The 13,082-nt window shown below is 37.2% G+C and overlaps 1 protein-coding gene across 1 annotated transcript in view; it reads left to right on the top strand.

Moving 5' to 3' along the window:
- The window catches only part of EP400 (E1A binding protein p400), a 46,827-nt gene that overhangs the window by 15,704 nt on the left and 18,041 nt on the right, over positions 1-13,082 (top strand). Inside the window, exons 12-26 of the mRNA XM_009709707.1 lie at positions 398-505; positions 939-1,132; positions 1,325-1,502; positions 2,173-2,309; positions 2,688-2,857; positions 3,295-3,469; positions 3,873-4,009; positions 4,636-4,822; positions 5,798-5,964; positions 6,807-6,961; positions 7,480-7,716; positions 8,780-8,944; positions 9,763-9,930; positions 11,937-12,028; positions 12,827-13,082. The exon at positions 12,827-13,082 is cut by the window's right edge and continues 40 nt beyond it. Of these exons, the coding sequence (XP_009708009.1) occupies positions 398-505; positions 939-1,132; positions 1,325-1,502; positions 2,173-2,309; positions 2,688-2,857; positions 3,295-3,469; positions 3,873-4,009; positions 4,636-4,822; positions 5,798-5,964; positions 6,807-6,961; positions 7,480-7,716; positions 8,780-8,944; positions 9,763-9,930; positions 11,937-12,028; positions 12,827-13,082 (2,526 nt within the window). The remainder of the gene's footprint in view (positions 1-397; positions 506-938; positions 1,133-1,324; positions 1,503-2,172; positions 2,310-2,687; positions 2,858-3,294; positions 3,470-3,872; positions 4,010-4,635; positions 4,823-5,797; positions 5,965-6,806; positions 6,962-7,479; positions 7,717-8,779; positions 8,945-9,762; positions 9,931-11,936; positions 12,029-12,826) is intronic.

A 13,082-nucleotide genomic window follows, 5' to 3' on the forward strand; every position in this document is an offset into this window, starting at 1 on the left:
GATCAGACAAGGGATCATGGAGATACTGTTTAGCAGGGTTGAGGTACAGATCAGTTTTGAAACTTCGAAGTCTTCAATTGTCTTCCAACCATTTGGCTGGATTTGATGCCCCTACCTCCCCAACCAGTGGTTTACTGTCCGTTTGTATGGTGGGTTCGTAATATAGTAAAAAGCAAGCTGAGTGAGCAAACTGCTTGGTGTAATGCCAAGTGTTCTCTATAATCGAGATCATTAAATAAATATTGCCATCATCTACCTAGTAACTACTGCTTCAATTAAGTTTTGATTAGAGAACTGGCTTTATACAATTGTGACAGATGTAATGAGAATAAAAACAATGGTATTGATTGTTACAAATTTTGATTTTTTAAAACTTACATCCTTTAATGACCTTCAGCTGAATTGCCTCTGGAAGATTTACTAAAGATGTATGAAGGTGCCTTTGCAGAGAATTTTCACTGGCCCCAGCCAAAGCCTGACAGTGAAGAGGATAGCAGTGAGGAAGGTAAATTACTTTTTGTTTAGAAGAAGTTATGCTGAGTTACAAGGTGAAATAGAAGAGCCTCTGTACACTGAATTAAACAGCACACTTCATAGCTAGCTATTGTTACACAGTTGCCATCTGTTCTGTACTAATGTGATGATAGAATTACATATTTGATGATAGGTTGTAAATAGTATGAAAGGACCGACCTAGAAGTTGTGAAAAGCCAATGATCATGTTAGCCTAGCTAGCGTGAATGTCCAGAACACGTACATGATCCTCAGCTTAGGCTGTTTTCATTTTAGCTGGATTAGCCTGAAAAATCATAAAATTGTTTTTTGAAAGTTAACTGCCTCCTTTTACACCCCTCTCTGAATTCTAACCATCTCAATTTCTTTGTGTAACCTGTACTTAAGTTTATTTTAAATGCCAATGTAATTTTTCTCTGTCGTAGAAATGGAAGACCATATCCCTGATAGGGAAGGCCCTCAGAAAGAAGTTGTCCTCATAGACTCCCTTCTCAGCATTGACCAGTACAAGGGTATAGACAGATCAAGTCCTCCAAAGAAGCATATGCGAGACATAGCAGAAGTTGCTGCTGCAGCAGAAATGTTGCTACCTAAAGGCAGCTCTAGGATAACGACAGCGGTAAGAGTCCCTGTTTGCTGCTACTGTGTGTGCTTCGTTTTACATAAAGAGTGCTTTTTTCATGATTTTGCAGATTCTAGCAACAAATTACAATAAATATATTGTAGTTACTGAACTATAGAATGATTATGTTTTATGACGTGCTCTGTGAATTTAACTCGGAAAAAAAGTATCAAATCATTCACATTACAGGTAAAATACAATACTCCTTCACTACTGTATGGGCCTCTCAGAGAATATCAAAAGATTGGGCTGGATTGGCTAGCAAAACTGTATAGGAAGAATCTCAATGGCATTCTGGCAGATGAGGCTGGGCTTGGAAAAACAGTGCAAATTATTGCCTTTTTTGCCCACTTGGCTTGTAATGAAGGTAAGTTCCTTCGCCTAACAATTTTAGATGGGTACTGGGCCAGCATCTTTGTGAATTGTAGCCTAGGGTCACAGTTTTTTCTGCTGAGCCATATCAGACTTTAGTTAATGCACAGAGTAAGTTTATGTCAGAAAAACTTTCTTAGATTGTGTGACATAGGGGTGCCTTCTTGTCAAGTATACTGTTTGATCAATCTGCTGCTACCTTCTAGGTGACAAAATTCTTCTGAAGCCTAGTTTACTGGTATAGAAAACCCTTACAAATTGTTTAATGACCAGATGGCCACAGATAGTTAAATTCAAGGACTAAGTATGAACAATTGGACAAGCATGTCTTGTATATCGTCTTAGATATTACTAATAGTGTTGTTGTACTGAAGATCGTTTAAGAATGTAAGTAAGGCAAAGCTTGTTGTGCAGGTAGCATCTCTTATTCAAGCAGTTGATGTAGTTGAAAGAAAAATAGATATTAGGTGCACAAGGGGTACTTGAGGTCTGAAAAATAATAAAGAACAGATTAGTCATTAAAATACCTCTGTTTGTTGTTATTGGATCTCACTTTTACTGATGAAGTTACTGCACTGCACTTAAAAAATCAGGGGACAATATAAGCCACGTGAATTGTCAGAAGTCTCTTTCTAGTGTTAACTGCTATGTTTCTGCTTCTGTAGGTAATTGGGGCCCTCACCTTGTTGTTGTACGGAGCTGTAACATACTGAAATGGGAGCTGGAATTGAAACGCTGGTGCCCGGGGTTGAAAATACTTCTCTACTTTGGCAGCCAAAGGGAACTTAGGGCAAAAAGACAGGTACTGATTTTGCAACTCTGACACTGTTGTATTTAGCATTTTAGATGGCAAGACCTTCCACCTTCATTTATCTGTATGTTCCTTACATGCTGATGGGATACTAGAGGTTTTTAACACTACAAGTTGGTTTACAAAGAGATTCACACCTAATGGCTCTAGATTTTCAAAGGCATTTTTGGAACCCCTTGGTATTGAGCAATGCGTGCAATACTTAACCTGCTTTCTGATCTGACTATAATTCAAAGACCAAGACTGTTTTTTAGAATGCTTTGGGTCATAGCATCTTTCTGGTTTTAATCTGAAGAAATAGCTGGTTGTAAGATACTTGAGAGTTCTGCCTTAACTTTTCTGTCTCATCCTCTCTTTCCTTTTCTGTAGGAATGGACAGAACCCAACAGCTTCAATGTGTGTATCACTTCCTACAAACAGCTGTTCAAAGGCCACCCAGCATTTATGAAAATGCGGTGGAAGTACTTGATAGTAGATGAGATGCAACAAATAAAGAACATGACTGAGAAACACTGGGAGGCACTTTTCAGTCTCCGCAGGTATGAAGCAGAGAATTGTTCCCCTGCTGGCAGTGGGTTTTTCACTCTTCATGTCACACAGTTCTCTTCTTAACAGAAAACTGATAAAAAACCCTCTTGATTTGGTCTGCACAAATCCTGTGTAACACGCACCTACAGAGGAACCTTTAATTGTTGCCACTGTCATAAAACTATAATTCTTCTTTGCTGATACTCTGTGCTCCCAAACAGATTCCCTTGTATGTTGTGACACTCTGCAATGAAGAAGCTAGTTTGGTGGTATATTCAAGATTAAAAAGATAAATTATCATAGATTTAATTTTATTAGCACTACTTACCTCTTCTGTGTATCTGACAAACATAAAGCTACAGTAAACAGTGTTTGAATATTGGTGTCCTTTTCATAATGATGCTAGCTAAATGCTGTATCAGTTAAAATTTTTATTTTATTTTCACAGCCAGCATCGTTTGCTTCTGATAGACACTCCTTTGCATAACACATTGATGGAGTTGTGGACCATGGTACATTTTCTGATTCCGGGAATTTCCAGACCTTACCTAGATTTTCCAGTAAAAGCAGCTAATGAGGAAAACCAGGATTATTGCCATAAACTGGTCATCAGGTTACACAGAGTATGTTATAATTTTTTCTCATCTATCTTACTACAGTAGTTAAGCTGTTGGGCAGGGGGAAGAAATGAAAAGATGTGGTTCAGCTTGAAATTTCTGGCTTTTCTTAATACTTTGTTCAGTTCAGACAGAAAGTCTTGCTGAAAGCAGGGGTTTCTGCTACCAGAATAGTATGGAGTTTTGTTTTAAAAAAAATAATACAAGGCTCAGGTTTTGAAGCATAACATGCAGAAATTAAAGAACAAATCAATGCCTATACAACTGTGTGCATAGCACTATGATTATATATGGCGTATGAGGTTTTATCACATCAAATGTGTTTGGTGTGAATAGGTTTAGCTTCCTGTTGTAAAACTGCGTCTTTGAAGTGAGATTTTTTTTTTCTCTCAATTATGAAATGTTTCAGATGATCCAGCCATTTATTTTGCGAAGATCAAAGAGAGATGTTGAAAAGCAGCTAGCAAAGAAATATGAACATGTTCTGAAGTGTCGTCTTTCTAGTCGACAAAAAGCTATGTATGAAGATGTCATATTACAACCAGGGTAAGGAGTTCAAACAGTAAACAAAAAATGCTGTCATTTTTGGTGCTTAAGCAAGATGATAAATGATTGTCACGATTGGAGTATTTTAGTGTTTTTCTGAAATTTTTCATTATGACCAGTGAATAGAATGTGATTACATTGTAAACTAAAATTACAGGCAAGTGATGCTATGAGTCTATTGAAAACCATGCGTTTACCTCTTGAACCTAAAAATCAAGTTGTAATGGTCAGGTTTGCTGCTATTTTGTTTTAAGATTTGTCTCTAATGAGTGGTTCTTTATTTCCCAAAGTGTTTCTCCTCACACCCACCCGTTTACCTGTGATGTGATATCAAGTGGTTATTGGTAGGTGCAGGGATGAAACAGAAACGAAGCAGGTAGAGGATAGGGAGCAGGGTAAGTCGTATTTGACTGTAAGGTAACACTGGTCCATAAGTTTCATGTTTCCAACTTTACATTTGGTGCAGTGCTACTTCAAATACTCTAGAAAGACCTAGGTAAAATCTAAGCCTGTTTTAATACTTTTGTGTAACATACTGCATTGCACATTCTCACTTTGCTGATTTAGGGACATCTTCATAAAAGCTGTACTTAAATTAATGTATTTCTGTATAAATTATTTGGCAGAACCCAAGAAGCCCTCAAAAGTGGACACTTCATCAGTGTCCTGCATGTCCTGATGCAGCTACAACGGATTTGTAATCACCCTGATCTGATAAACCCTCGGCTTTCAAGTACCTCTTATGTATCAGAAACACTGGAATACAGAACTGCGTCTCTGGTATTGAATGCCCTAGAAAGGGATATTTGGAAGGTGAGTAGAAAAGTAAACTGTTTGTTTCTCTTGTAGTGCCCTTGTAGAATTTCAGTACTTAACATTGTAAGTCTACCTGATCATAAGTCTACCTGAAGTTTATAAATAGAAGGAATTCACTATTCTGTAACTGTGCCTATTAAGTGCGTACTTGCTGCATCTCTTTTTTGTAATAGTGGTTTGAGCTTTTCAAGTGGTTTGTAATCAGTAATTTTTCATGAACTACTTGGTGAAAGAGAAATTAGCTGTGCTTTCATCATACTCATATTTGCAGGAATTTTCCGACACTGAAAACACTCTGAGAAGCACAGCGCTTATTTACGGCATTCTGTAATTTTCTTTCTGCTTTCAGTAGCTAAAGGAGAGCAAGACTTACTCTTTTTCACTTAAGAGTAAACACTCTGGTTCAGTGACTAAATTGGTACACTTTTTTCTATCCATTTGAAGTACCACTATTTGTGTTATCATTAAAGAAGTGATCCCCCTCTTTGAGATAATTGAAGGAAATAGTTGCATTAGAGGGAAGTATGAGTAATGGAGGAGATGAAATGATCTTTTTAGTTGATCTTATTTCCATCCTTTGTATTTTTCTACTAAATTAAATGCATGCCTTTATAATTTGGCATTTGAGCTCGGTAGTTAACAAACACCACCTAAGAGTTCTGCTTAATTCTTTGGAAATTATGGTATATGAAGAATTGTTAAATGTGCTTTGCTTTGATGTCCATAACTGGCTAGTGTTTTCAATTCTTTTTCTTCCAATGCTGATGCTTAAAATGAGACTGTCAGTTTAAGATATATTTCCAAGGTTTCTAGACAGTTTTGGCTAATAATTAATAGTTTACTTTTTAAACTTACAGCATTTATATCAAGTTAAAAAGTAAAATACACAAAGTGAATTCAGCATAGAACATAGAGAGTACTTAACTGTTTGAGTCATCACATAAAATAAACCTTATTTTACAATATCCCTAGGAATCAGACCTGTCTCTTTTTGATCTCATTGGAATGGAAAACAAAATGACTCATTATGAAGCACAAATGTTGCCAAAACAAAAGGTTACTAGAAAGTTGATTGAAGAAATCTACAGCTCCCCTCCACCACCGGCTAGGCCCAACCCAGTGAAGCTCAAACCAAGCAGGTATGTACAACTGCCCTGCTTTTAAGCTAGAATTACAGGAGGAAAATATAGTTCTGTTGCTATGTTTACGGAGTTCTGTCTGCATCTCTGGTAATGTGTTTTGCACAAAACCTCAGATTTGACTTTGTATTTTATTATTCTGTTGCTTTCTTGTTTACCCTTGAAAAGAGGGATTCTATTTTAATAGATTTTTGAGGCATACATTTCAATTTGAAGTTTGTTTATGGATTTCCCATAGTTTTTACTTCACCAGCAGATGAATTTTATTCTTGGGGTCTTTGTTTATGGCAAGCGAGTGTTATTTTGCAAAATTAGTATGAAGATAATTCTTCAAGACTAAGCTGGGATTACTGTGTTAGCTGTGCTTGCAGTGTTATTAGAGACGTACAAAGTTTTATAGGAGTGAATATTTTAAGAGTATTTCTCTCCTAGAGAAGTAGTGATCTCAAAGTAATGTGGAACTGTTTTTCTGATACAAAGGAGCTACCTGATGACCTGCCGGCATGTTGATGTCTCTTTGGAAATGATACAAGAGCCCCATTCTTTTTCCAGATATTGGGCTAGAGTCTTTAAGCTGTTTGCTGTAATTCTGATGCATCCTGCATTAAACTGGATGCATGGCAATGAAAGTTTTCTTCTTTCTCAATCTTAGCAAAATGACTTTATAGAATGTCCACATGTGAAGTTTGCTGAAGTGATGAGTCTTGCCAGCTTCAGCCATCTGCAAGGAAGAGATTAGCATCTGATGTGATCAGTTTATACTTTCCTGAGGTGATAGAGTTTATTTTTAAAGGTCAAACTGTGATCTTCCTGTGGAGTTTGACTTTTCATATTCTTTTCAGGTTGTTCCAACCTGTTCAGTACGGTCAGAAACCTGAGGGCAGGACTGTAGTTTTCCCAAGCACTCAAGTACAACGCACAGTGACCACAGCGACGGTAACTCAACAGGGACAAGTACGAGGAAGATCACCCATAGCTACGGTGTCTTCAAATCAAGGTAAGAGGGTTAGTGCTAGGTTGGTTACCTGAACCTCTGCATAGACGGACACAAGTCAGTCTGTTAATAGAACTCCTTTTCCCTCTAGCATAATGATCTAGAATACTAATGGCTTAAAAATACCAACAGACTAATTGTCAGTAAATTTCCCCACTAGTTTCTGCAGTATGATCTGCCATTATAATGCAAAACTAAGCTTTATGTAACCTGTTAGCATATGGAGTAAATATGGCACAGTTGGTATTTAAACCCTGATCACATGTAATGTTCTGTCAAAGATGGGAATTTCCAGTACTTTTGTGTATTTATTTAACCTTTAAACAATGCTTTCCAAATATATAATGTTGTAAAAATAGGATGGAGTAAAAGGTGTGGATAGAAATCCCAATCTGTAAGGACAAGCCGTTCCTGTAGCCATTTTAATATCCTGTTGGAAGGTTTCTTTTTAATGCAGGTTGTTTAAAAGAGTGGAGTTAAAACCTCTAACAGCTTGCACAAACAACCCTTATTGATTGCAGCCGCAGCAGCACAGTTTCAGACAACTCAGGCTTCCACCAGTGCTCCAAGACACCAGCCCGCAGCGACCTTCACCACAGCAACTAGCACAGCCAACCCTGTGAAACCGCGGGGCCAGACCTCTGCGCAGGCCTCTCAGCTAGGCCAGGCCCAGCCACAGGCCCCCTCGCACACCATCCAACAGAGTGTGCTGCCTCAGAGGCTGGTACTGACCTCTCAGGCCCAGGCACGGTTGCCTAGTAAGTGGCCTCCCCTTTCAAGGTTTCTCCCACCTTTGTACTACAATGAGGTTAAGTTACTAGGCACCCTAAAATGTGTACAGAATCGTTGTTTTTTTTTCACTCTTCTGATTAGCCTTGCTCAGTATGTTGCTTATGACCAAGGAAAATCGAAAATTGGATAAGAAACAATAGAATTGCTGTGGACATACATTAGCGGTGTCAACTTAATCTCCTATTTCTGCATGTTTCTTCTGCTGGCAAGACTTCTTTCAGACCAAATGTTTTAGCTCTATCCTAATTATTCCTTTCATATTAAACACTAATCCATCTGCTAAAGGCCTCTCGCAGAGAGGAACGTCGCAACTGTTAGGCAGAGAAAAGCGATGAGGCTTTGCTTTAAGGTTGTATGTGCACTGCCTATTAGCATGTGTGTAGAGTACTGAGCACTGATGTATTAATTTTATCTCTGGGGTAATGCACTGCCTTTACAAAAGCTAAATTTTCACACCAATATTTTCTCAGTATCATAAAACTTAATGCTTACATGCCTCTAACCTTTCTGCATTTAAATCACAAAAAAGCTTGGTCTTTGTCAATTTAAAGCTTTTTGGTTTGTCTAAGTGCAGATCGCTTAATATAAATTACATTTCATCAGCAAATTTTGGGCCATTTCAGATGTGTATTTACGGTGCCACATGCGTGAATATTTTTGTCTCTTCCTTAAACCTTCTGTCATGCTCTTGAAAAGGCAGTGAAAATCACTTTAATGTCTATACTCGTTCTGTTACAAAGTGTCACATGAGTTTTCAGGTAGCTCTTAACTTTTTTGCTAATGAAAGTGATAACTTCTAAAATGTTCATGTTCTTACCATTTAAACAATCAGCTTTTTTCCAGTTTGTCCAACAAATACAGAAAGCAATACCTGCTTAACTTTTATATGACACTTTTGATGCACTAAGTATAATTATGCATGGAAGGCGCTTCAGCAGCAGTTTACTAACCAAAACTTAGAATTGTGAGTATTGAACAACCCGCTTCCCACTTTGGTTTTTTTTTAATGCCTGTTTCCCTTCTTCACAGGTGGTGAGGTAGTAAAAATAGCCCAGCTGGCTTCTATAGCTGGAGCACAAGGCAGAATCGCTCAGCCAGAGACCCCTGTAACACTGCAGTTCCAAGGGAACAAGTTCACTTTATCACATAGTCAGCTTCGCCAGCTCACTGCAGGGCAACCCTTGCAGTTACAAGGTACTTACTTCAAAACAGGGAGTTTTCCGTTATTTAGAATGCTTAGATATAGGCAGCACGTTCTTTATTGTTGTATGTTAGGGAGATTTTTCCATCCCCACTGCTTGTACTGTTCTGTTCTACCTGTGCGACGGATAACAAGGTTGCTGCCTTTTGAAAAATAAATGCCTATCAAATGAAAGACATGGTTACTTTCTTTTTCTGTATTGCATTTCAAGATTTTATTACTGGATTTGTTTTCATGTGTATGCAATACAGCTAAAGTAAGGTGAGGCATTATTTCAGATAAACTCCCTGATGAGCAGACACAGACAAAACTGAGGACATTCTTGGTTTGTTCTGAAATGGTGTAAATAATACTTCAAGATTGTTGTGCCTCTGAATTCTGACCCAACTATTACCCTGACCTGAATGCTGTACCTACAATATATTTTGCCCTCAGATTTCCCTTGCTGGTGGTATGTGTGTTGCCAAACTCAGGAGAACCTGGAAATCTTCATTCTCTGTGACCAACAAAATAAATAGAGGGAACGCTAAGGGAGGATTTTTTTTGTTGGTTGGATTTTGTCCAAATTCCGTATAAAATACCTAGATTTAGAATGATACCTCTATGATGTGAAACTCCTCTTTAATTATGAAGACTTAAGTGTTTCCCTCTTTTTGGATATTATGGAACTTGAAATCAGATTGGTGTAATGAATTTGACATAGTTTGAAACAGTAATGATGAGTTTGTAACAGTACTATCTTTTGATAGAGAATGCTGTTTATTCTTTTCCACTCTACCCAGCCTAATTTTTTAAAAATCCTTCATTGCAGGAAGTGTTCTTCAGATTGTTTCAGCACCTGGTCAGCAGTATTTGAGACCTCAGGGTCCAGTTGTCATGCAGACGGTTTCCCAAGCGGGAACTGTTCAGAATGCTCTGAACGCCTTAGGAAACCAGCATCAAGCCGGTGTCCCGACTTCCACAGCAGTGACACAGCAAGGTCGGTTTTCTAGCCTGAAGAGAGGTCTCTATCTAAAAATTCAATTGCTAAAATCACATTGATACATAACTCCAAATTGTTATAGATCGTAATTCTGTAAGTTGAGTTCAGAAGCAGGTAAACTGTGAGGCAAATCCTTCTGATTTGTGCATGATGTGTACTGGAGTTTTAGATAATTTTTTAGTACAAACTTGGGAGAGCTTGAAACTATATTAAATATACAGAATTTCTTGTACCAGTTGTGTCTTAGGTCAGTTTTTTGTGGGAAGAAGTGAGTTTGAAATACTTCATTACATTTTTCAAAGAAAGATCAAGAGAGTGTTTAGCAATTCTCTCCGTTTTTTGACATTGATTTTGCTTTTATCTAGTTTTCTTTGCTTCTCTATCTAATAAAACTACTGTTTTCCCTTTCTCTCTGCAAATACTGCTTACATGTTTGGTGCCTTGCTGCAAATGTGATCAGTTCCTTGCTTAAAAATGCAATCAAGATGTAGATGAAAAAAAAAAAAAAAAAAAAAACAAAACCAAAAAAACGAAAAAGAGAAATTGCTGTCTAGGATGCATTTACAACAGAAGAGCAGATTGTTAAATGATGATAAATGAAATGCTGGGAATTTGTTTCCTGGAAATGGCTATCCACTGTAATTTTCTCTGGGTAGAAACTGTTGCCTCAAAACAGACTCTTTACTGCTCCTTTTTGATGTATTAATGTGCACTTGAAGTTCATATTTTGACTTTCTGAAGAGTAAACATCTCATCATAAAAAGGGGAGAGGAAGCTTTAACAGCCTCACAGTTGTTGGGAGGTAAAGGATTTCTGTTATAGTTCGGAAGATCTGTGGCTCAAATATTTCACCCTCCAGCTCTGATTACATTACAGGTACTCCTAATGCAGCCACAGTTCAGAATGAAAATTGATTTAAGATTTCTACAAAGACTCAAAAAAAGCAATAATAACTAAAGTACTGTTTCCAATTGATAAATGAAAACATTATTACTTTTGCTGTTTATCTTTGGAGGAAGATGTAAAGCATATCGAAAATACTTACTTTGACTTTCTGAATTTTGGTTAAAATATGGAATAAATTCCATTGCTTTGGGTGATTGGAAACTGTAATTGCTGGGCTCACATGTGGCTGTGTAGTAAAATTGGATTTATACTGGCTATCTGTATTAGCTTGTTTGTAATAAAAATGTGGAACTGCAAAGCTTAAACCTCTACATACTCCTGGGAGTCTATTACTCTTAATGTAAGGGCTAGCACCTGCTTGTTAACTTGAATGCAATTCTTGATGGGTGTATTGACTCGCCACTAAACACGGTTTCACAGTGACTAGTGGAGGGTTGTGCTGCTTTTCTAGTACAAATAATCAGTGCTGATGAGCAATGAGTTCTTGCTGAGGTAAAAACCTATATGTCCTATCAAGAAAATAACTGCTACACAGTGTCTGTAGTCTGTTAGTACTAGGGTATTACTGTCGTTTCAATTAGTTTACTTGTGTGTAATGTTCTTATAGTTTAGTTAGCTGTCTGGGAAAATACCTGCTAGCAGTTGAATTCGCAAGAATGCTACTGTGAGATTCCATTACATAGTTTCATCAATTTGCAGATATACTGAATTCATGTGTTTTCTGAAAAATCTTAGATTATTTCTTTAAGATAAATCAGAACAATATTCTCCTGATTTGGAGTATGACTTCTAAATGTTAATACCTATTGCACTATACACGACATTTTGAATAAACTACGAATGCAGTGGGTCTTTGTGCAAAGGAAAGTGAAATTCCATTGATCTGTCTTGGATTTTTGTGAAAACAGTTGGTGTAAATATCTGTCAGATATCTGATGTGTAACAAAGTACAAATTTCCAATACCCAATGGACATTTAGACTAAAAATTTGTCTGCAATTATGATGTGTTACAGCTACGAAATGTCTGCTCATTGAAAATTGTAAATGAAACCAATCTTCAGAAGAATAAATCTGTAAACACAAGGTTTATCCTCAGTTTGTATTCCAGGTAGAACTGCAGTAACTAGTTTGTCATCTGGTGACATGGGAGCAGCATTAAAACCGGCACCTACACATGGACAATCGCAGGTACTTGGTTTTTATTTTCTTATGGAAACACAACTTTTCAGGATTGATACTAAGTCCATCTAATAGTTGGAAGCTATGATCTACAAAGCTGGAATTAATTAGGAACTTTGATGATTACAGAGTAGGTAAAAAAACCTACTTTTGTCAGTGTTTCAGGTTGACAGATCTGATGCATTTTCAGCTGTAATCCATAGTTTAAAATAAATTCTGCTGTATAAAAGCAGCTAACAGCTTTCTTGTGCTGTGATAGCAGACAGGTTCTTATAACTATAACATACTGTAATTATGTAGTAATGCATAAATAAAGGAATCATAAGATTTTCTGTATGTTATGAACACAAAGGCAATTGGGCAAATGCTTATAGATTTCTAATCTTAACAAGCTTTTAGAAAAGATACTCAAGCAACCTATAAAGCATAGGGAAACATCAAGTATATGTTAAACTTGCAAGAACCTGCACCTTATCAATATTAATGTGTTAGTTGAAATGTCCCAAATATAAATGATTAATTTAGGGTTTTTTTCAAAAGTATGAAAATGTACTTTAAAAAGAGCAGGATGATACTAAACTAAGATAGAATTGGCTCTTTAATAGGAATTGAATTTCGGTGTAGTCTTCAAATTTTATCCAAAATTCACACCTTTTGTGATTGATCTAAGTACTTGTTATAGTCTAGGATGTTGGTGGTACAAAGCACACGGTACTCTGATCCTGATAGCTTCATTCTAAAGAAACTCAAATTCCTAAGTGATTGTGATGAGCAGCAAATATTTTTTTTCAACTTTTCTTGGCAAAGGAAACATATGAAGAAAAGAACCGGCTTTTGAAGGAGCGCCTGGACAGAATATTTTCTGGCAATGAGCGCCGTTGTTCACGGGCCCCAATGTATGGCAGAGACTTGCTGAGTGTTTGTTCTTTGACTGGTGAAAGAAAGCCCTCTCAGCTGTCTTCCAGAGAAGACAACAGTTGGAGGTGGGCTGGCTTTGTGAACTGTTGCCTTTCTTCAAGTGCCTCTGGAGGCCCAAGTAACCCATTGCAAGAAATGATGCTGA

Source organism: Cariama cristata, unplaced genomic scaffold (genome assembly GCF_000690535.1).
Source record: "Cariama cristata isolate BGI_N322 unplaced genomic scaffold, ASM69053v1 scaffold43571, whole genome shotgun sequence".
Taxonomy (NCBI): domain Eukaryota; kingdom Metazoa; phylum Chordata; class Aves; order Cariamiformes; family Cariamidae; genus Cariama; species Cariama cristata.